The following is a 22,353-nucleotide window of genomic DNA, read 5'->3' on the forward strand; positions in this document are numbered from 1 at the left end:
TCTATCCTAACAACCTCCTTCTAGAGCACACTCCATGTATATTCCTGAAAAGGTTAAGGCAGTATATCAATTCTGCAATGAGATCTTGAATTTCTCTACTTTCAGTCTAATTTCTAAATTGTTGACGGGCTTTTTCCTTATTACATATCTTTTCTTCCTCACAAACTGTGGTCTAATTATGGACTCTTCCGTCCTATGGCTGCTAAATTGCACCCTTCCAATAACTCCCACAATCTGAATGATCCTGGCAGGAACACAACTAATTATGGACTCTTCCGTCCTATGGCTGCTAAATTGCACCCTTCCAATAACTCCCACAACCTGAATGATCCTGGCAGGAACACAACTGAAATCTACCAGGTAACCGTTTTTTTTACCATTCACACATTTTTATTTTAAAGCCTGCAATACATACGGAGGTGTGGTCTTTGCAGGCAACTTCAGAAAGAAATTGCCTGCAACTTCTGACATCTGACGGAGGTACATTATGACAGTACTAACTAGAATCACAAAATCAGCGTTTTATTTTTGATTTTAAAGGTCAATATTATATTGCAAAATTGAAGGCCATCAACATCAAAGGCGAGTCCCATTTGTAAATTTTCTTGGTTGGCAATATCACTTGACATAACTGATGCCAAAATAATTTTGTTGGCTTTCTTCACATATTGCCATTTTTAAAATGACATGCATGGCCTATATGCACAAAATACAGATAGAAATTATATATTTGATAATATATATGAAGGTAACATTATTTTAGCAAGGATACCACGCACAGCAGATTTTACAAATATGCAATGCGTGAAAGCCAACTACATGAGCTTTCAGATGCGCATTTTCGACATTCGATATTTCAAGCCACATCGCCAATTAAGAAATTTTTTAAAAAGAGGACTCGCCATTGATGTTGGCGGCTTTTAATTTCTGAATATAATATTGCCCTTAAAATCAAGCTTAAAAGTTGAGTAGTTAATTTCAATTAATCATGTAATTATTAGGCTCTGTAACACATGTATTGCCTACCTTGCTGTAAAACTCACCTGTACAGATCGCAATGAGGTATTACCGAGTTTTTAAAATGCAAATATTTCACAAAAGAAATCACCTAAAATTTCATTTTTAGTCTCTCCATTTGAGGTCTTCCATGTCCACTTCTAGTTCTGTTCGCTTTAGAAGGTATTCGTGATCCGTAAACTATTTAAATTTGAAAACTCTGCTAACTTTTTGCCTGCTTTTCCTACACCCTATGCCAGATCACCCCTTGACTTGTCTCCAGCCTGCTTCTTGCCTACTTTGTCATTGAAGTTGCCCTCACTGTCGATTATGTTTTCATTGAAGCTTTTCACTACCGGGTGAACAGACCACATGTAGGCACATAAGCCCGTACCTCCTCCTATTTATACCTCTTATTTAGCTTAATTACGATGCCTGCCATCCTCTCATTAATGCTAAAGAACCTGTTTATGTTGCCAGCTAGATGCTTATTGCCTAAGAATCCCAAACCTAGTTCTCGTCTCACCGTTAAACCTTGATAACACAGTACATGCCCGCCCTTTAGTACATATATGCCCTGTTTGGTCGCCTAACCTCACTAAGCCCTACGATATCCCATTTCATGCCCACTAGTTCCTCGAACAGCACTGCTAAACTAGCCTCACGAGCTAGGCTTTTAGCATTATACGTTGCCAGGGTCAGTCTCCAATGGCGGCCTGTCAAGAGCCGGAGATTCTTAGCACCCTCCGCTGCACCACAGGTCTGACCGCTGCTGTGGTCAGTTTGTCGCAGCTGCTGGGGACTCAGGAACGGGAGTTTGTTGGAGTAGTCATAGGAGACTGGTTGCAGCTAATTACTACACCAGGGTGACTAAACATCCTCTTCTGGTGAAGGAGTGTGTTCCCGGTTGTCACCAAGTTCAGGTGGCACCCCATACCTGAATACGCAATTCTTCGACACAGAGATAGTTTTCTCATTGTGTGCAGAATTATGCAGCACCAGGATTTGAACCATAGTCCTGTTGCGCGTGAGGCGGATGCTCTCTATGCCATCACTGCAGGATGTTTACGATGTTTAAAAACAACTTTGAGTTAGAAGAACATTCAGCTTGGCACAGAAATATCAGCGGCAGCATACATTTGTTTGGCTTATGCGGTCCAACGTTCCTGAGCGATTCAGGCTGTAGTGGAGGGCGCCGGAAATTTTGACCATCTGTGGTTTTTTAATGGGCACTGACACTGCACAGCAGACGGGTGCCTTGCTTTTCGCCTCCATAAAAAGCGGCCGCCGCAGCTGCGACTCATTCCCGCAATATTGGGTACAGCTGTCGAGCGCCCTCGACAGCTGTCGAGGTCGCAGGCAGTGTACATCGCAATGCCGCCAAGATACACTAACTTGCAGATTTGTAATAAATAATTTCTAGCAACAGTGTTTAGACTCTTCATTTACTGAAACTTAATACCCACATCAGTTTTTAGATTTTGTAGAATTCCATTGTGTGCGTGTGTAACAGAGAAATGATTAGATAACTTTTTTATTTTTGATTCTAACGGTCAATTTTATATTGCAAAATTCAAGGCTATCAACATCAAAGGTGCAACCTCTTGTAAAATTTTTTTTAAGCAGCAACGCAAGTCGAAATATCTAATGCTAAAAATATGCACCTGACAGCTCGCTCAGTTGGCTTCCTTCATACATTGCTCATTTATACAGGGGCCTAACTTGCACTTTTTATGAATAAAATACAGGCATTTGTACATTTGATGACTTAGAAGCTGACATGATTTCAGGAACACTACACGCTGCGACATTTTAGAATTAAGCAATGCTTGGAAGGAAACTACACGAGCCTTGAGATACATACATTTGATGCCTGATATTTTGAGCCATGTCGCTGATTAAGAAATTAAAATGAGGACTATCCCTCTAAATTCTCTACTACTGCATCTAGAGTTGCAGGTCCCATTGCTAATTCACCTAACTTATGAAATGGCCATTTAATTTCTAAGTAATTGGCTCATGTAATTAGTTCAACAGGTTAACTCACCAATTATATAAGATAATTGACTAAATGAGTAATTACATAATCTGCCCAGTGATGAAATGACACACATATTCCTAATAGTAATTAATTTGTATAAGTAATTCAGTGACATTCTTAATTACATAATTGCTTAATCAACTAATATTAATTATCCAGAGAATGAACTATTGATGGTTCACACGGACACGCTCTGATGACAGGCTCTGTCCACACACTTTGCCGACCCACACTGGTGACGCCATTCAGGACACAAGAAATGATTTTGCATTAAAATAAATGTTCAGCAGGTAAACCTTTTGAACACTGCAAAGCTTCAAATGGTCACCGCCACTGCCGCTAGGCAATTGTGGTACTAACAGTGTTAGCTGTGTGTGAATGTTTGAAACTTAGAATAGAAATCTGTATGTTATCTGATTCATACTCGAAAAATTGATATTCAAAATTTCCTATTAAAAAAATTACCGAATAAAACAAAAATTTTCGAGTTCATCGCATTGCGTGCTTCACCGCAATGCTTCACACCGTGGGCTGTGTAGTGAAGCATCCTCAAAGCAAATGACATTCTTACTTCAGTTTCTTCTTAATGCAGACATCTATACCGGGGCGTTCATCAGATAAAATCACTGTGATGCAAATGGCTTTTACCAATTTTCAGGCCTATTCGATAATTCAACTGTTCTGTTAATTTTTTTTTCTGTACCCTTGAAGACCCAATTAATGAGAATTTACTGTATTCAGCAGAAATATGACAGCTCCACCTGGTTTTATTCAGGTCTTTACTGTACAAAAAATTTGTAAACATAATCTGGTCAGTACAAAATTTATACTGGATTTTTTAGTAAGCTGCATTAGTGCAATTCTAGTTTAGTTTTGTTTCCAAATACCATGTGAATTCTGAAATAAGCAAGATGACCAGTGTTTGCTATAGTATCTTAATTTTCTACTTTTTCACCGGTTAGATATTCGCTATTTGATTCGATATGCAAAGGAATTTTGTTCTTACATCCATATTCAGTTTGTATTCGAAAATGTCAATATTCGTGCTGTAGGCATACTCGTAATTTTTCAAGACTGAAAGGTTATTTGCAGTTGAAATACATACATACAGGGCATTTAATTCAGGGTTTAGGGTATGTCGCTGAGGTGTCCCAGTGAGTTAGGCAACATTTTTACTGTTGGGCACCTTAAAATGCACCAAACTATTTTTGCTCTGGAAATACATTGACCAATTCTGACCATTCTATTGCTTACTATCACTCATTTAAACATCATTTTCCAACCAGGCAGTGAAATACATCATCAAATTAAAGCTCAAAAACTCCCAAGATTTTCAGCTAGGTTCTCAAAAGAAACAAAAACAATGAAATCGTGTCCCAATAAGCAGTGATCGCTGTCATTACAGAAAACTGCCACTATCAAGTCACAACTCCGAGTGGCTAAGTTAACACTGACAGTGCAGTCGGTCGGCAGTGTTGCAAATGTGTCCTGCTGCAATTCTATTTGGCGGTGCCAAATATGTGTACTACAGTAAATCTTCGTTACAAGAGACACTCAAGGGACCCAAAAAAGATCTCTTGTAAGCAAGGTCTCTTGTAACCAAAAATTCTAAAAGCACTGTGTTGATCAGTTAACTGCACATTAGCATATATAAATGCATTTACATGCTTGAACAGGAAATTGTTCAGGAAAGTTTAAAGAAGTTATTCACACAAGTATGTAATTTTGTGAGTGCAGAGTGTATTCCTCCCCAAATTCTGGAGGTAAAGCACTTCACTTTGCAAACCTTCCTGTTGCTCTAATATACCTTTGAAGCACTCTTACTTGCTTGTCACCCTCAGATGCTGGCACTTTTCCTCTAAAATCTCCTCCTAGTCATCCTCTATGGCCCATGTGCCATTTACTTGCGCGAGAATTGCACAGTCTGTAAGCTCTTTGAGAGCACATAAGATCCACATCTGCAAATACGAATTCCTCAGATTCTGGTACCTCAGCAGTCTCTTGGATGCTCGCCCAAGCTTCATCTTTAAGGAAGCTTGCCACAGTATCCATATATGGGCAGTCTTACATTATGTCAGCACATTTAAAGCCTGCTTGTCTGAAATGGTTTCTCACAGCTTCACTTCTCAGGCCATTCCAGACACCTGAAATCACCTGAACAGCAAACTTCACGTCAATTACTACTGTATAGTCTTGCTGCCTGTCGAGCAATAGACGACGTTCTACAAACCTTGTTTTGTACAGCAACTTGACTGAGTGCGTAATGCTTGTCTATTGGTAGAAGGTAGGGTGTGAAGTTTGGAGCGAAAAAAATAACTGGTGGCTTTGAGCACGAAAACTTTGATGCTGCAAGAAGCATTGTCCGCAAAGAGAAAGACTAGAATTCTGAGCTTTCACCTTGTGATCAAATTTTAAACAGCGAGGAGTTAAAAATGCTGGATGCCAATCATCCATTTTGATTTGCTTCGTAGGTGACAGTAATGCGATGTCAGTGGTGAAACAACGGAGTCATTTTGACTTTCCAATCATTGGGAAGCACTCCTTCTCAGTTCCTGACATATACAACAGAAAGGACACTGATATGGAACAGAATTTAGCTAATGGAATCTGAAGTGCATCATGTAAGAGTTGGCACGCTTCAGCTGCATTGTACGAGCACACCTGTGTTGTGTCTCTTCTAAATAGTGAAGAATTTACTCCAGGAACCAGAAAAAGTTGCCCTTAGTAACAGAGTGTCTCTTGTAACCATGTCTCTTGTATGAAATGTTAACATGGCAGATGAAGGAAAACCAACCAAACAATTTTCAAGTGTTTCTTATAACTGAGTGTCTTTTGTAACGAGATTTAACTGTACCACCACTTTCCCAATTCCAACACTTCCTTGATATTCATGTTCAGTGATTAACGAACAAAAAAAACGTGCAATGATACATTGCTAAGCAGCAATTCCGTTTCAGCACAATGTACATATTAATATTTGTTTTTTAAACTTCGTTCTTATTACTCACCTTTACATTGCGTTTTCCAGACTTTGCTCTCCTGATGTTCAACCTTGCAATTGGTGCTTAAAATCTAATTTGGATATTGACGTCGGCATAACATATTTTCTGTCAATCATGCCCTGGGAACATGCTCTTTAGTGTTGAGCTTTTCTCTAGTGTTGAGCCCTGACTGGCAGTGTTCCTGGAGAGGCTTTATTAGAGCTGGTAAAAGAGAAAAGGGACAGAAACCCAGATCTTTGTGTGATGCAACCTTCTCATGAATTCTGCAAGTACACTATGTGTATGGAGGACTGAGCATTAGGTCTCTTCAAGCATGTCACGGTGCCTGTACACTTTTACAATATACTATTGAATGTTACAACTAATCTGGCTGATATGCAGAAAGGGAGCAAATACCACACAAGCATGAGCAACACAATGAAACTTGTTCACAAAACGCCTACTAAAAACTTTTTTTTTTCAATTTATACACATACAAACAGTAAGACAGCCTTCATTGTACAGTCACAAACAAAAATTTTCAGGATGTAGGTTTGCAGAAAAAATAAAATCAATTTTCTCTGCAGTCAATGAACTGTACAGAAGCATCAGGACAATGCATGCTTAATCGGTCATAACAAATATCAGCCCGAATAATCAGCAAGGCGACCAAAAAATTCCTTCCCACACATCCACATCCTACAAATTTTTGTCCACTACTGTACATCCTACTTTAAGAAACTGTTGCGATGTTGACTTCGCTCCATTTTACAATAAGGTATGATGCATCTTCAAACTGACAACAGAACAAAACTTCTCAATAATTCTTAAACTTAAAGAACAGAGTGTGCTATTACAGCATCATCACCACACTCTGTATTTAACTGCTTAATCAACGTGGCATGCAGATATACTTTGCATTTTTGTGGTGCTAGATCTCAATAGGCTTGCTCGTTTGCCGTGGAGTGTCGTCCTCTTGCCCAACATATAGGTCCCTCTAAGGCACTGGAATAACGTAACAGACAGTACAGGATGCCCCCTGACAGACACCAGCATCACTCCTCTGTCGGCTGGCCTTGCTTCTTGTAGGTGGCACCAATCTCCTTGAGCTTCGGGATGAGTTCGTTGAGCTCAGAGGCAACTGCCCCCTTCTCCTCAGACGAGTCGTCCAGGGTCAGGTGCTTCATAACCAGCTCTGTACCACAGGGCAGAGATGCGAAAAATAAAGATGTATGTGCTTAATAAAATATTGATAAATCAGTAAGAACAGAAAAGTGATAGAGATGACAGATTCATGAAAAGTGCACGCTCCAACCGTAAGCAATGATGAAGCTATACATGACAATATAAATTCACATTTCATTTCCCTGAGTTTTTGTGAGTATGACAGATAGATATTACCAGCAAAGAATCACACTAGCGGCTGCTGAGAAAGGCTTCAAGACAGACGTGCAGCAGAAGAGAAAACAGAAGAGGCAGGAGGCAAGTAATACTCAAAATCTTGCTCAAGTGGATCGTTAGTATATGACAGAAATAATAGCGAATAAGTTTTAGAAACTAACTTGCGCATCTGCCATGTAAACTGCTACCAGCCAGGTGGACAGCCATGAGCCACAACTGATCCACTCAGACTTAACAAAAATAGCAAATCATACAGAGCCCTAAAAGAAGTTAGAATTAGGTAGGATTAACATGTAGCATGTGAATGGCACACGCTTGCTGTAAAGAAAATATGAACACAAAAAAGATTTGCAAATATTTTCAGAAGGTTTTTAAAATGGAAACCAGTATTTCGAGCTTTTCAAATTGTATTCAGTAGCAAAAGCTGCAGTTTGATATGATGAAGTTTACTGACTTTTGTCAACGGAGACAGTTCGAAACTGCAGTTTAACATACCGAACGTTACCACAAAGAGAGAAAAGACGGTTGCCCGTGATCAGGTCAAACTTTGTTTTGTCCCTTCCAAGATAAAATGTGCAGTCTCTAAAATTTAGTAGACGAAAACTGTGCAGGCATGAAAGTGGTTGCTGTATCCCCTATAAAAGGGACCAGGAAAAGTGTGAGCACTGGCACTTGTTCAACTTTCTTCACCAAATCATTCCCGCGCATTCAACGACTGCATTAAGACGCGTTTGTTGCGCGCGGCCTTCCCACTGTTCCTTCACATTACTGGACCCGCAACCATACTGTGGTGTGCACCACTGTTGCGCCCAATGACTTTCAATGGCCGCCAGTTCCAGCTTCATGCAAGACCTGGCATTTACACGCACTTTCAGCACTTGATTCTACCGAGAAACAACAGAAAGTTAACTTGTGTGATAGGTGTATGATGCTCAACTAGTGGGAGATTTCGCGTCCGAATGTTTAGCAGCTACTATGAACAGTGAAAGTGCAGTGCACATCGAACTTAACAGTAAGCACAGTTTGCAAACTATCAAAGTTTTGAACGGTTCTTGGCTTGGGCACGCAAAACCAGCCTCACCTTACAGACTGCAACACTGTTTCTTCTTTGGGCGGGGTTTGAATGGGGCCAGGTTTGTTTACAACATTGCTTTCCATCTGTCCAGAGCTAGGATGTTCGATCCGCTGTCAACTGCACAAACTTCCGCTGAAGACAATCACAGCAGAATCTCGATGACACAGTTAGGGTTGACAGAGTCCGTAACACTCCCTAGCCGGATTGCATTGTGTGCGACACACAGAATTCTCGATACTCCAAGCAGTGCTGTCTCGCTCCACAAAGAATGATATGAATGCGTAAGCCAGGAATGCACCCTGGAACACCGAGTGCAGCCTTACATCACTGACGTCACACTTGCTAGTCGTGAAGCATGCACAAAGAGTAGTCGAGTAGTCAGCACTGACAAACAGCTGTTGATAAATCATGTCAGCTGTAACAGATGTCAGTAAATGTTTTCTCTATGCTTCTTCACAGAGATTTTCTTCATTTTGGTTTGGTTTTTAGGCTTCAATGTCCCATAGCGACTAAGGCTATGGGCACCGGGCGCCCGTTGTATGGCGCCACCGTCGCCTCGGTGGAACAGCGCCGCCCGCGGCGGAGTGCCGAAACAGCGGAATGGCGAGGCAGCTGAGCGGCGCAGTCGTTTCCGTACTGCGAGGCGTTTTTGAGCCTGTCCCTACCCGTCGTTTTGCGGTGTGGCTTTGAGAGCTTTGAGCTGCTTTGAGTAACCGCAAGGAGTATTTTTTGATGGGGAAATCTTGAAAAAGAAAAGGGCCGTTCTCGGCAGGGCGTGCGTTTTTTTTTTTTTTTGAAACCGCCCGGCGCATGGTATTTCTGTTATATACTCGAAAATGCTGCGCGCGTGATTTCACCATGCGCTAGGAATACCTTCGCTAGGCACTTGTTAAGGCGACTTTGAAGACGGAAATTGCGCCTGCACTGCGCGTCTATCTTATATTAGGTCTAGTCGAAATCTGCCTGAAGATCAAATACCGCCGAGCCGTGTAGCCATGGCGCCGTAGTGGTGGTAGTTGTAATGGTCAGCGTTCATGTAAAATGAAAAAGATGCTGCACCTGTCTTTTTTGGTAATAGCTAGGCTCAAACGATTCAGAGTAGAATAATAGCAAATGACATTCCAGTTTCAACATTGCAACGAGAGCTGTGAAAGGAGAAAAATAAACAAGCAAGACAGAAGTAGGATCCTATTTATGGTTGGAATAGCAAACACACATATACTTCCAGGACTTCCTGCACAATTACGCTACAATAGCTCACTGAACCCGGCCTTGAGACCAACAAACTTAATCGTAATAGAAACCAAATGAGTAATACCACCTCAGCATCATTTTTACATATACGACATTGCTCTTGTTGAACTGGGAAATATTATACTATACATGCCTTTCTCCCGACATGCTGCAGAGGTTGTGAAAAGAAAAATTAAATTAAATTTCCTGCTAGCGTTCTCTCAGCGCAGGAAGTTCAATGCGATTGACCGCACCTGCCTTGAACATCTGAAGGCAATAGTCCAATACTGTCAAACTGTTATATACAATCGAAAAAAAAAACACACTGTAATGTGTTGTAAGATAAGCCACCGACAAGTAAGAGAGCGTTCTATTTTTAAATGAATCCCTCTGATGGCTCGTTCGCTAAGGTGGTCTACTTTCTCAGCGTACCAAGAACTTGCGGGGCCGATACCTAGCTGACCTCGATACCTGATGAGTATGAGGGGACACGACCATGTATGTAGTTTTCTATTTGCACGTAAAGAAATACGGATAACTGAAAGCCATTCCTTTTGCAACTTTGTCACTGCAGCTTGCCGGACTGCTGCTAAATCTGTTTAGATTGTCCATAGAAGCAATTTCTGAGTGAGGTAAAACGGTCTTGTCATACTACACACAATCAGGAAATCTCACGTTCACTAAAACGCTGATGAGAAACACATGTATTTAGGCGGGCCAGGAAATGGACGCTGCTGAGAAAATACGTAAAGCCGTGTCAGGTGCAAGGTGAATGCAAAAACAAAAAACTGCTACACGGCCTTCGAAATTAAAAAAAAATGCTATGTTTATGCTCGTTTCTACAAATTAAATTGTATTTTTTTTCTTGTTCGACTTTTATATGAAGCTGATAGCAGATTTTGTGACCATGCGGTATTGATTGAGCTGTGAAATTAGTGATTTTTTTTAGGCGAAATGGACATGCCACAAACAAATGTTAACAAATTCTAAGAGTATCAACGCAGGGCTCTCAGTGCATTTTCATTAGTTGACAAACGAAAAGAGGAAAAATGAAAAGATCATGGTAATAGGAACTGTTCATGTCTCCTATCTGCTCTTTCTGTTAAGAGAAAAAAGTAAATTATCTTTGACTATGTCAGCGAAAGTATCCGCACAAACATTGTCTCTGCCCATCACTGAAGATCGTAACGCAGCCCGAACGACGATGGTGGAGCTGCCTTTTCTTTTTCCGTGCTGGCGTTTTCTTGTACCCCAGGCGGGGAAATGCTAGCGTTGTAACTTACGCTGTTGGGTTACTTCAAGTTCCAATTGTCAATAAACTTTGACTACAGATGAAGGAGTGCGGCTTCGACTCCGAGACTCTCGTGCCGTCACTCCTGGGGAACAGAAGGCACACAGCATCTGGTAGCAAGCGGAATTTTAAAAATTCAGCACTTTCTATGACCACACAGTAACCAAATACTTAGATTCGTGCCTTTGCCTTTCAAAGAACCATGCTTAGGTCACCCGCCACTCATGCTTCTGTGGAAACCCGTAGAAATGAATCGACTTAAAAACGTCCGACGAGTTTGCGTCACTGCCAGTGGAGCCAACAACGCACCACGTTTCGCCAGCCTTGTTCGGCCAGACTTCATTTCACAGGACATATTCACACAACTAGCCCAACTTTCTGTTCTCTTAAGGATATATTCACGCACAACGTCATCTAAACCTTAGGAGTTCCAATTTCCACACATACAAACGACAAATAGTACCCTCCAATGCGCTGGCAATGCGCCGGCCGGGGCCGGCGCATTCCGGCGATTGAGCGATGCGCCGAGAGGCGGCGCCACCCGTTCAGCTGTCCGGTCCCTATGAGAGACGCTGTAGTAGTGGACTCTGGAAATTTCGACCACCTGGAGTTCATTAAGGTGCACTGACATTGCACAGCACACGGGCACCTTGCTTTTCACCCTCATCGAAAAGCAGCCGCCGAGGCCAAGATTCGATCCCGCATCCTTGGGAACAGTATTCGAGCTCCGTAACCACTGCACCACCCCGGTGGGCGTTTTCTTCATTTTAAAGGTTTCAGTATATCACCTCCTCAGATTGATATTAAGATTTCTACTGTAATGTACTAAATTAATAAGAATAGTAATGTGAGGATTCATTTAACTCAGGACTAGTCTATTCGAGTGAGTTAAATATGCTTATACAGCACCAAATCATGCTGTCCTACGTAATGTTTTATGAACCTACCCTGTGCGTGGTGCAGCTGCGCGAATGTGTCCGGTGGCAGCTGTGGGCGCAGCGCAGACAGCAGCTGGGGTACAAAGCGTCCGGAGGCGTGCAGGGCCTTCTGCACCTGAGCCTGAGCCACGAGCAACACGGCCAGGTGTAGACACAGCGCAGCATCCGAGGCCTCCGACAACTGAGCCAGCAGGGACTGACGATGGCTCAGCAACCACTGCCTGCACAGGTGGTGTACATCAAAAAGCATAAACAAAACAGACTTCCAAGGTCAAAGTGCGCACCAATGCACGACTTTGTAAAATTTGGCTATTTGGTATCTTCAGCCAGCTGGCACCACATACGTCTTCTTCAAATAGTGTTGCAAGGCAGAGAAAAGCTCCAAGTCCAGTAGGACAAAATTCGTGCAACACACACCGATACAGCCATGCTGCCATTACACAAATACAATGGAGGCCACTTATATTGTAACCACTTATGGTGCGGGACTGATTATATAACGCGGCTTTGGCCAGCCACTGATCTGCCACTTATAGAACTCAATGTAGTCATATCGCTTATTACGCTATCATGCAAAGTGAAATACCGGTTACAGCGTGGTTTATAAATACACTCAGTGACAGCACAGAACAGCAAGTATACTTTCCTGCGTGGCACAGCACATCGCACATGTTCAGGGCAAGACACACGAGCACACTTCCACTCCGACTCCTTGCGAGCGCGGGCACCTCGTTTCCTCTCCTCCTAACTCTACGAGTTGCTCCTGTCTTGCAGAAGATTTTGCAATAGCTACTCTTTTCCCTTTCTCATACTGTCACTTTCTCCATTCCATATATCTGGGTTGCACCGCACATTTTCTCGCCATGACTTCACTTGCACGTCGCTTTTTTTTTTTTTAAAAGCGAGCGGAATCACTCGTGATTTTGCCTTCATACAAGTTTGGCCATGCAACAGCAGCACCATGAGGCGGTGAACTGCGATATGTCAGTGTGCTGCAAAGACAGACATTTGCCTATCTTTCTGTGATGTGAGCCGAACGATTTGCGCGAGGCGATATTTTCGCGATGACAGAATGGTCCCACCAGAGCGAAACGTGAGTACCACGTCATGGGCTACCATAACGGAGCACTAAATACTAAATGAGGATTCCTCTGTTAGCCTCACCGCAAGGCTCATTTTACAACCAAAAGGACTCATTCTGATATGCCTCACTATGTGGGAATGAAAACAGCCAAGGATGCTGTAGCATACTGCGCGTGCGAATGCGGAGGTTAGTGCGACTACTTTCGCAAAACTGGGCATGCGTTAATAAAGGGCACGTATGCAGTTCCGTGGTGGCAGTCGCATTAATTCCGTATTCGTGCTGCTCGCAGTAAGCTAAAACTAATCTAAGCATGCAGTGGACTTAGTGGGTTGCTTCTTGCTAACTAATTAATAAGGCGTTTTCGAAAGGGAAGCTACCTATCTGGCATGTACTTTGACCTGAAAAAACTAATGCAATAGAGTGGATTTTCGGGGCTCCCACAGCCTAAGTTGTAAGGGGTGTTTTGTATTCTCCTCCTCCACTCCCATTTTACTGGCGCATTCTTTGTATTCCATTCTATTCATAAACATGATCAGGTTGGTGAAGCTGCTCAAAAACCAAATCCAGCAGTGAGCAGAGAGGTTTCGCGTTGCGATGTTATCTACACTCTCAGTTGAATGCTCTTCATCAGCACAATCAGCTCTCCTGCCTGCTTTAACTTTCAATTAGCACACTGCACCCAACAGCCAATAAATAACAGTGCAGGGACATCATAGAACCATGGTCTGGCTGGCATGCTGCTGCAAAGCTGAGATTCCTCATTAGTGACACATGTCGCTTAACCCTCCAGATATGTTGGTCTGGGTGTCAGTGAAAGTGGTCAGTCGTAAAGAAAAGAACCGGTGCAAAGACCTCATTCGAGGAGCAAACAGTACATGAACCATGCTCACCAGCAGACAATGGGTAAAAAGCTACAAAATAGATGACTACACAAATTATGATGACTATGATGGTGAGTCTTCAGTGCCAAAGGGCAGCCTGTGCCAAGGAGTGCTACAGCCTGAGGTATTTTTTGTGCAAACAAAGTGGGTTCGAAGACCCCTTCTAACTAAGCGTGTACTAAGGAAATAACCAAGTTTTTTGTCATTACACAAGGGGGACAACACAGGTAATCGTAATCATCTTCAGCATAACTATGTCTACTGATGGACAACTCCCTTAGTCTCAAATCAACAAAGTCCTGCTCCAGCTGAGGCCACCTAACATCCGAAAACTTCGTCATCTAAACCACCTACTCAACTTTCTTTGACCCTCCCCACTATAGCCCGCTACCCTTTGCGACTAATGGTTACTCTCACTTCGCACTGCATGCTCTGTCCACACCCACTTGTTTTGATTTTGACTAGAATACCAGTAACTTGTGTTTGTTCTCTGACCTGCTAGACTCCCTTCCTGTCAATGTTACACTCACTTTCCTTCCCATAGCTTGCTGCACGGTCCTAAATTTAAGGGAGGACAGTGCTCTTGGAACAATTTTCCTTTAGTTTTTAGACTAAATGCAATGAAAATGCACAGTCTTAATCAGTTTTTTTTAATGCTGGTCTCAAATATGTAATTATTTTTCTGATATGCCAATTGCTTTTTAAAATATTCAACATTTTCAACCCCTTTGTTTATAGAAACAGTAGAGGAAAAACCCACTAATCAGAAAATTATTATTAACATGTGGCTATAAGGAATAGAGTGTAGTAACAGCGTTTTTGTTTAAGGCAATATTAGTCATTTTAACAACTTATTACATTTTGATGCAGGGAAAAGTGATCTATAAGCCATGTAACTTAGAGTGCATAAAAAAAATTAGCAAGAGCTAAATGAGAAATCTGTTCCCAACGTTGTATAGTTAATCACTCAGGAGCATGCTGCGATATAAACTATTCCTTTATCCGCTCTAAATGCAGATACAGTCGAACCCGGTTATATCGAACCCGGATATATCGAATTTTGGTTATATCAAAGTCACGAAATATCCCCTTGAAAATCCCATGTAAAAGTATAGGAAAGCCGCGTCATATATCGAACTCAATTTCACGGGTCGTTCGATATATCGAACTCCGCACCACGCACTGGAAATTGTGCCTTCCCCAAAGACGATCGCATCACCCTTGGCCGTTTGCCGCGTGACGTTTTCAAGCCACGCGCGGATGGAATGAGAGGTGTCAGTTCGGCGACGGCTGGTCTGGGCAGCGCCACGTCCATTCCCCAAAGGCGCGCGCATCTGCAGTTGTCGTTTCCCGCACGCCAACACATGACGTTTGCAAGCCATGTGCGTGGGTGTGCCCATTCTTTTGCCGAGCTATCTCTCTCCTTCAGCACGCGTAACGCATGCGCCAAGCCAGCTCAGCCCGTTTTCAGACAGACGTCGGACGCTTTCTCTAGCGTGTGTTGCGAACCCTGCGTGCGGCGGCGCGCCTGCGAATGTTAAAAAACGGCATTTTTTTTTTTTTGCGAGAGAGATTCTTTCTTATCGTTGTGCTGTACGCGCGGCATAGCGTAAGATATGGCGGCTGCGGACGTTAGAAAGCGGCAGGTTCTTTTTTTTTTTTTTTTTTTTGCGGGGATGTTTATTTCATTTATTTTATTTTTTTTTTTTTGTCGTTTATCCTTGCATGTATGAATCAGCGAAAGCACGCGGTCAGCTGCTGCGATCATGATGCCTGCCCCAAGCGCGGCGTGATAAATCGAACCAGGCTTGTGCAATCAAGCCATCACGGGCACTCTGCCAAGTTCGCTCCCCGCCCACCGCAGGAGCTATCAAAAGATAAACGCGCCCTGACGTTATCGCTGCGCAGCATATTGGCACTCTGCCAAGGAGCTGTGGATGAGACGACCGAAACAGAGTGACGCACGCCATCGACATGCAAGCGAAAATGCTCGCGATTTCTGCCGCGGCGACACAGAAACCTTGTTTTGAGCTGCCGCGGTGGCTCGAGCGGCCCAACAAGTTTGAAAATTTTCGTTCTGTTGCTGCCGCTCGTCGCTTGCATGCGAGCTGGCCTTAACGCATTTTTTTTTTTTTTTTTTTTCAAATTCTCGGGTGCAAAAGTGGAGGGTGGGTTCATTATGCGAGTGGGTTGATTACGCGACAAATACGGTATCGTTTTTTCGCATCGTAAGTGCCGTCACAAGCCGATTTCTGTATATCGAATTATCGATATACAGTAGCCGACGGGTAATTCGGACTCCAATAATTCGGACTTGTAGGATATTTCGGACTTCAGTGAGGCACCGTCAGTCACCCCATAGAAGCGCATACATATTCGCGACGGATATTTCGGACTTTAAAAGTCCGAAAGTTCGATTTTTCGGACTAATTTCAGTCCCCTGCAGGCCAAAATCTGCCATCTTATTGGTTGGCTTTTCGCCGGCGCAACAAGCGCCATCTTGGATTGAGGTGGATTGGCTCTGCAGTTGGATTGGCTTGACATGGTTTCGGTACCCCATTTTTGCCAGGAGAGGCCCCTGCAATCTCTGCCACTTCGAGGTGGCAGTCGGATTGTCATCGCCGTCAACCTGCTTTTGTCGCCAATGCTGACGCGGGCACTGGCATAGCCTCCTCTATTTTTTCTGTGCCTGCCGGATCCCGGAGCGAACAATGGGAGCGCGCCGTCGCTGCAGTTGCGCGACGCAACCACTCATCGTGGTGGGGGGGCCACTCACGTACGGGTGCTGCGCATGCAGTTTCAAGGGCGCATTGATGGTCGCGCGCCGCTCGTGAAGCAGGTTCCGCATTTTTCTGTGAATTTCCTGCCCAGTGTAATGGCGTCCACGAATAATTTTGCCAAGCTGGCTGATTCTGAAACGTATGCTGAAGGGTACATGCATGAATATTCACGCGAATAGCACATGCTAAAGCAAGGGACTTGTACTTACCACGTCTAAAAAGCATCATTTTAAGCGAGAACTTTTACAGCTCGTTCGGTAGCAGCTGTTGTCGGCACCGCATGTCGAAAATAATCGGGGGCTGAGTAAAAAAAAATCCTATCATGGTAATTTGTGTTTCTAGTGATTGGTTGTTGTGTGGTATATATCTAGGCAATGTCAAGTAATGTAACTGATGAATTGAAAAATAATAAAATGAAAATATTAAAACGGGGGCTCAAACGTGTCAAAATTCTCAGAATGAGAAGCGAATACTTAATGATGTTAATTCATGGAATACAAAATTTTCATTCCGCGAATAACAATTAAGGCGGTGTTAAAGGCGCTATATCGGCATCTTCTCTTAAGGCAAAGCTTGAGCGTCCCTCTAATTTTTAGGTACGTAAACACAGCATGCACATCAGACAGAAAAACCAAACTTCTTTTTACATCCATACAGAAGAAGCAAAAAATTTATTCCCAGCTTGGAAAGGAAACACAGTGAAGCATCAATTTGCAACTTCACATACTTTCTTCACAGTGGCTTCTGAAAGTATGTTACAAGGGAAAAAATTATTCCCAGCTTAGAAAGGAAACACACTGAAGCATCAATTCACAACTTCACATACTTCCGTGACAATGGTTTCTGAAAGAAAGTTTTGTAAATGTCACTCTTATCAGTGGCTGCAAAGGCATAGTTCACGAGCAGTGGCTTTATGAATCTTGAGCACACCAACTTAGCTATATCATGATGGTGCTGGCTGTTGGCGCAGTGAAGGAGGCCAGACTTTTAAAACAGCTGGTACAGCTGCATCTAAGAGCGTTTGCAGTGGTTTGTGAAGCGTTGGGCACTTTTGAAGTGCTATCTGGACAAATATCCGCAGGGTCTCTAGGACATGAAGCAGGCTATCTGAGGGGTATAACAATCCACCTCTGTCCTGGTGAAAAGTGAACATTTGAAGAGGCTGCTTTGTCAAAGGTTTGGTGACGATTGCACTGCAGCTATCACATTGCATATGCTCCTTAACAACACGGGAAATATATCCACCAACATAAACTGTTGCTGACACTTGCAGTGTTGCAAACCTTGCCACATCTGGCTGCTTTAGATGTTCCAGTACATTTACAGCTTGCTTTGGAAGCTCAGCTGAGCTTTTCGACACCTGTGGAGTTTCGAGTAAAACACCCTTGGATGGTCCAGGCTCTTCAGCGCAAAGAACGTTACTGTCCAGCGACACAGCTGCGATGCCCGTCTTCAAAACTTTTTCTAGCCCCGAGATCGCAGAACGGACATCCAGCTGGTCATTGCAACCTACCGACCGCCTTAGTGTCCCAAAAAATGATTCGATGGGGTCACTGCTAAACTTCCTTGTTAACACAAAACCAAACTTTTCTCTAGTGAGAAGGTAGCGGACGCAATGAACAGTAGAGTATGTCGTAAGCAGAAGCGCTTCATATGTTTCAGCCGTAAGGAATCCACGAGGAGATGATGTATTGCTCTTCAACTCCTCCATGTACAGGGGAAACGTGATTTCTAGCCACTCAAGGCGATCATCATCTGGGCTGTCGTAGTGCCTCACATTAGGAAAGCGTTGCTGGACATGTTGCACAGTGTTGCTTGTATCATGCAAAAGGAACCATCGATACACATTTCGCATGAAGGTTATTGTCGGGCCTGCAGCAGCAAAAGCAGGATGGCAGCTATGGCCTGCTTGCTTCATGAGAACTTCTAGTGCTGAAGTAACCTCGGAAGAGAATACCTCCACTGCCCTCTTAACATTCATTTTTTCAATATTATTGGGGTAGACGTGTTTCCTACTTAAGTTCCTCACTGGCCTGACCAGCCATGTTTTTTGCATTTCATAGAGTTTTTTTAGGTGGGAAGAAGACACCTCACCAGCTTTGCCGAGGTCTCGTGACAAAAACTGGGATTGCACATTTTTCATTATGTGACAGTAATCGAAGCTTAGGAAAAGTTCTCGGTCGGGATTGCATGGGTGTTGGATTCTATAGGTCAAAAACCCACCACAGAGCTCTTTCATAGCACTTACGTTGATTTTGTGATTATCTGTCACCAGGCGCACTATTTGGAAGCCTAATTCTTCCACTTTTTTCATCACATAGAGAAGCAACTTCGATAGCTGACAGCCGCTTAACCCTTTCGTAAAAAAGTATGCAACAGGAATCTTATAAGTAGTGCTGAGCCCATTTATGACAAAGCATAGCAAGGAGTTTGCCAAAACAAGCTCACTGTCAGGTGAATTTGCTATGCCCATATCAACTTGACCAACGAAGCAATCTCGCTGCTTGTTGTATTGAAGCTTGGGCTTTATCCGCATCTCATCTACTATCAGTGAGCAGGTTCTAGATTGGGGTGCATCAAGCTTCTCTAATTCAGCCTTCAGCCTGGCTTGCACTAAGTGGTTGACACCTGTCTCACCCGAGCTGCTCCCAAGGTAATTCAAAAGGGTAGTTCTGCTTGGTAGCTTGAGTAGCATCTCCCTCCTTGCGTGCTCGTAAGCTTTTGTGGAGAGGTGGCGCAGCACGATGCAGTGGCGCACTACGTCTTCAGTCCAAGTTTGTTTTTTGCGGCGAAAGTTAACAATTTGATCCCATAAAAAAAGAGCTGAAATATTCTTCTCTTCTGCCTGCTGACGAATGTACTGCAGATTACCGAAATTGCAATCATTTTTCAATTTTTCAAGCTCTGTTTTGTAGTGGTCTACAGTGCGTCGAAGCTTTTCAACCTGTTTTTTGAGATCCCTTTCTCTGCGTTTCGATCTTGCTCTTTCATTTGCAAGTAAGCTGGACACTCCAACATTCACTTGAATTGCTTGGTGTGAAAAATTCGCATGTGTACTATTTGGAGCCTCCTGCGGTTCCTTTTCATTTTCAGGTTTGGCCTGTTCATCTCTTTCTGGATAAGACGGGCTGGCCTCTTGAGAATTGTCCTCTGACATTTCTGCTTCTGTGCCGTCCTGGAACTTCTGCCGCTTTGTAGCCGGCTCAGGTTCCTTTTCGTTGGTTTTCGGAAACGCCCTTTTCCTGATGCTTTCTGTACTCCTTTGATGTAACTGCCTTGGCTTCATGTACGAAGGGTATTCTGGAAACAAGGAGGGCACCACACCTTTCTTGAGGCGGCGCCGTTTGCCCTCCGCAAAGTCAGTTTCCTTGAAGTGCCGGCTACACACTCTTGAATAATTCGAGGTTGTGTTCGGCACCCAGTTGTCCCTCCGTATGGCTTTCAACCACTGCTCCCGTAGCGCCGTGTCCGCCGGAATTTCGTGGAACGAGATTCCTGGAATCTTGCTTTTCCCATCTGAGCGGCAACGTGGCACACAGCAGTATGCCATTAAGTACCTGCAAGGCAACTGTCAGCGGCTTAATAATGCGTTTTGATATTACAATCGTATACTTAAAAAGTTCCGTGCAAGCACAAGTTCATCGAGCACAAGCACAACAACAAAACTAAGGGCTGGCAGTCTGAGAAAATGCGACCACTAATATTGATCGAATTATAGACAGAGTACGCCACAGGCAGATTTAGGCAGGCTACAAATAACATTATTGCTATCCAGACAAAACAATTCTTGGCTCACCGTTGGAAGGGAGCAGATGGTACCGCATGCGTTGATCGTCACCAATTTTTGGGTCCCTGACGCATGAATTTAGCGTCTAAGCAGTGCTGTCACAATAACGAACGCCAGCAAGGTTACGTTTTTGCACGTGTGAGCCAAAGAGAGTGTATAAGGATCAAAATACGCGCGCGCGCGACGGAGCGACTGCGTGTTGCAGCCGCGGCGAATGCAGACGAACCCCAACGTGACTAGCGCCACCACTCGGCGCTAAGTGGCGTAGCAGCAGAGTCGCGTCGACGGCCGCGGAGGGCGCATCCGGCAGGCACAAAAAAAATAGAGGAGGCTATGGCACTGGGCAGCTATCTCTTTGTGCTTTGTCTCATACGTCCGCCGTGTTGTCACACGAGTTTCTCCGACCGCGTCAACCAAGTGGCGCGCCGTCAATCCTTTGGCCGTTTTGTGATTGCGTCCGGCGGTTCCACCGCTCTGAACGAAAAGTGCCTCATTTTTGCGTGTTTGACGAGCGGTGTGGTGCGCACTTGGCCTGTGGACATGGCCCCGCCGGTGCTGCCGGGTCCGTCAGAGAAGCGTGGGAGCTATTCTACCATGACCCTTGAGAAAAAGGCAGCGATCATAAAGCTAGTGCTGAGTGGGCGAACGCAAGCTGACGTGGCCAAGGAGTTCGCACTGTCGAAGCAAACTATTTCGGATTACGTGAAAAATAAGGAGAAGATTTTTTCCGCCTTTGAGGCGTCCCACAGCAGCAGCCAGAAGAACGACAGGAAAGGCGACCACCCCGAATTGGAGAAGGCCTTGCTACTCTGGCTTAAAGCTGCTTTAGCGAAAAACCTTCCAGTGTCGGGCGACACGTTGAAGGAAAAGGCAGAGACCCTGGCCGTGAAAATGAGAATTGAAAAATTCAAGTTCACGGACGGATGGCTCCGCGGTTTCAAGAAGAGACACGGTGTGTCTTTTAAGAAGATGTGCGGGGAGAGCGGAGCCGCCAACCCAGCCACGGTAGCAGACTACCGTCAGACGAAGTTGAAGCCCTTGTTGAGCCAGTACAGCCCGGAGGACACCTTCAACTGTGACGAGACCGGCCTCTTCTTCAAGATGTTGCCTGACCGCACCCTCTCTTTTTCGGGTGACTCCTGTTCAGGGGGCCGCCACAGCAAGGAAAGGATAACAGTAATGGTAGGTGCAAATGCCACTGGCACTGAGAAGCTGCCACTTCTTGTGATAGGCAAATCCAAAAATCCTAGGTGTTTTAAGGGCGCGAAGAACCTTCCCGTGTGGTACTGCAGCAACTCCAAGGCATGGATCACTCATGCTTTGTTTGAAGATTACGTGTGTCGACTCGACCGAAGTTTCGAGCGGCAGGGGCGACAAGTTATTTTTGTTGATAACTGCGCGGCTCACGGCATCTTCGACAACCTGAAAGCCATTCGGCTCGAATACCTGCCACCAAACACCACCAGCGTGCTCCAACCAATGGACCAGGGGGTGATCAAAAACCTTAAGGTGCATTATCGGACCCGTCTTCTGCGGCGCACAGTCCTTTGTTTTGACAACGGGAAAAAGTACGCCACGGATCTTTTTGCGGCGGTTAGCATGCTGGCTGACGCGTGGAAGGCAGTGAGAGCAGAAACAATTGCTAATTGCTTCAGGCACGCTGGATTCTCCGCCGATGAAGTCGATGACGTAGAAGACTGCAACGATTCTGAGGATTTGACTGCAGACAGTGGCGAAGACCTCATCGTTGACCTTCGCGGGAACGGAATGGACATTCCAACGGGCTCCACGTTCCGCGAGTTTGTTGAAGTGGACGACGGCCTCGATATGTGTGCGGACCTCACGGACGACTAACTTGTACGCCA

General features: G+C 44.2%; 1 protein-coding gene across 1 annotated transcript in view; it reads right to left on the reverse strand.

Annotated features, from left to right (window-relative positions):
* Positions 1-6,447: 6,447 nt before the first annotated feature.
* Ufl1 (UFM1 specific ligase 1) overlaps positions 6,448-22,353 on the reverse strand; it is a 48,070-nt gene continuing 32,164 nt past the window's right edge. The window contains exons 16-17 of the mRNA XM_084601528.1: positions 11,966-12,177; positions 6,448-7,213 (exon numbers count right to left, since the gene is read on the reverse strand). Coding sequence (XP_084457654.1) covers positions 7,074-7,213; positions 11,966-12,177 — 352 coding nt within the window. The 3' untranslated portion in view covers positions 6,448-7,073. The remainder of the gene's footprint in view (positions 7,214-11,965; positions 12,178-22,353) is intronic.

Source organism: Amblyomma maculatum, chromosome 1 (genome assembly GCF_055883805.1).
Source record: "Amblyomma maculatum isolate TAMU_Amacu chromosome 1, ASM5588380v1, whole genome shotgun sequence".
Taxonomy (NCBI): Eukaryota; Metazoa; Arthropoda; class Arachnida; order Ixodida; family Ixodidae; genus Amblyomma; species Amblyomma maculatum.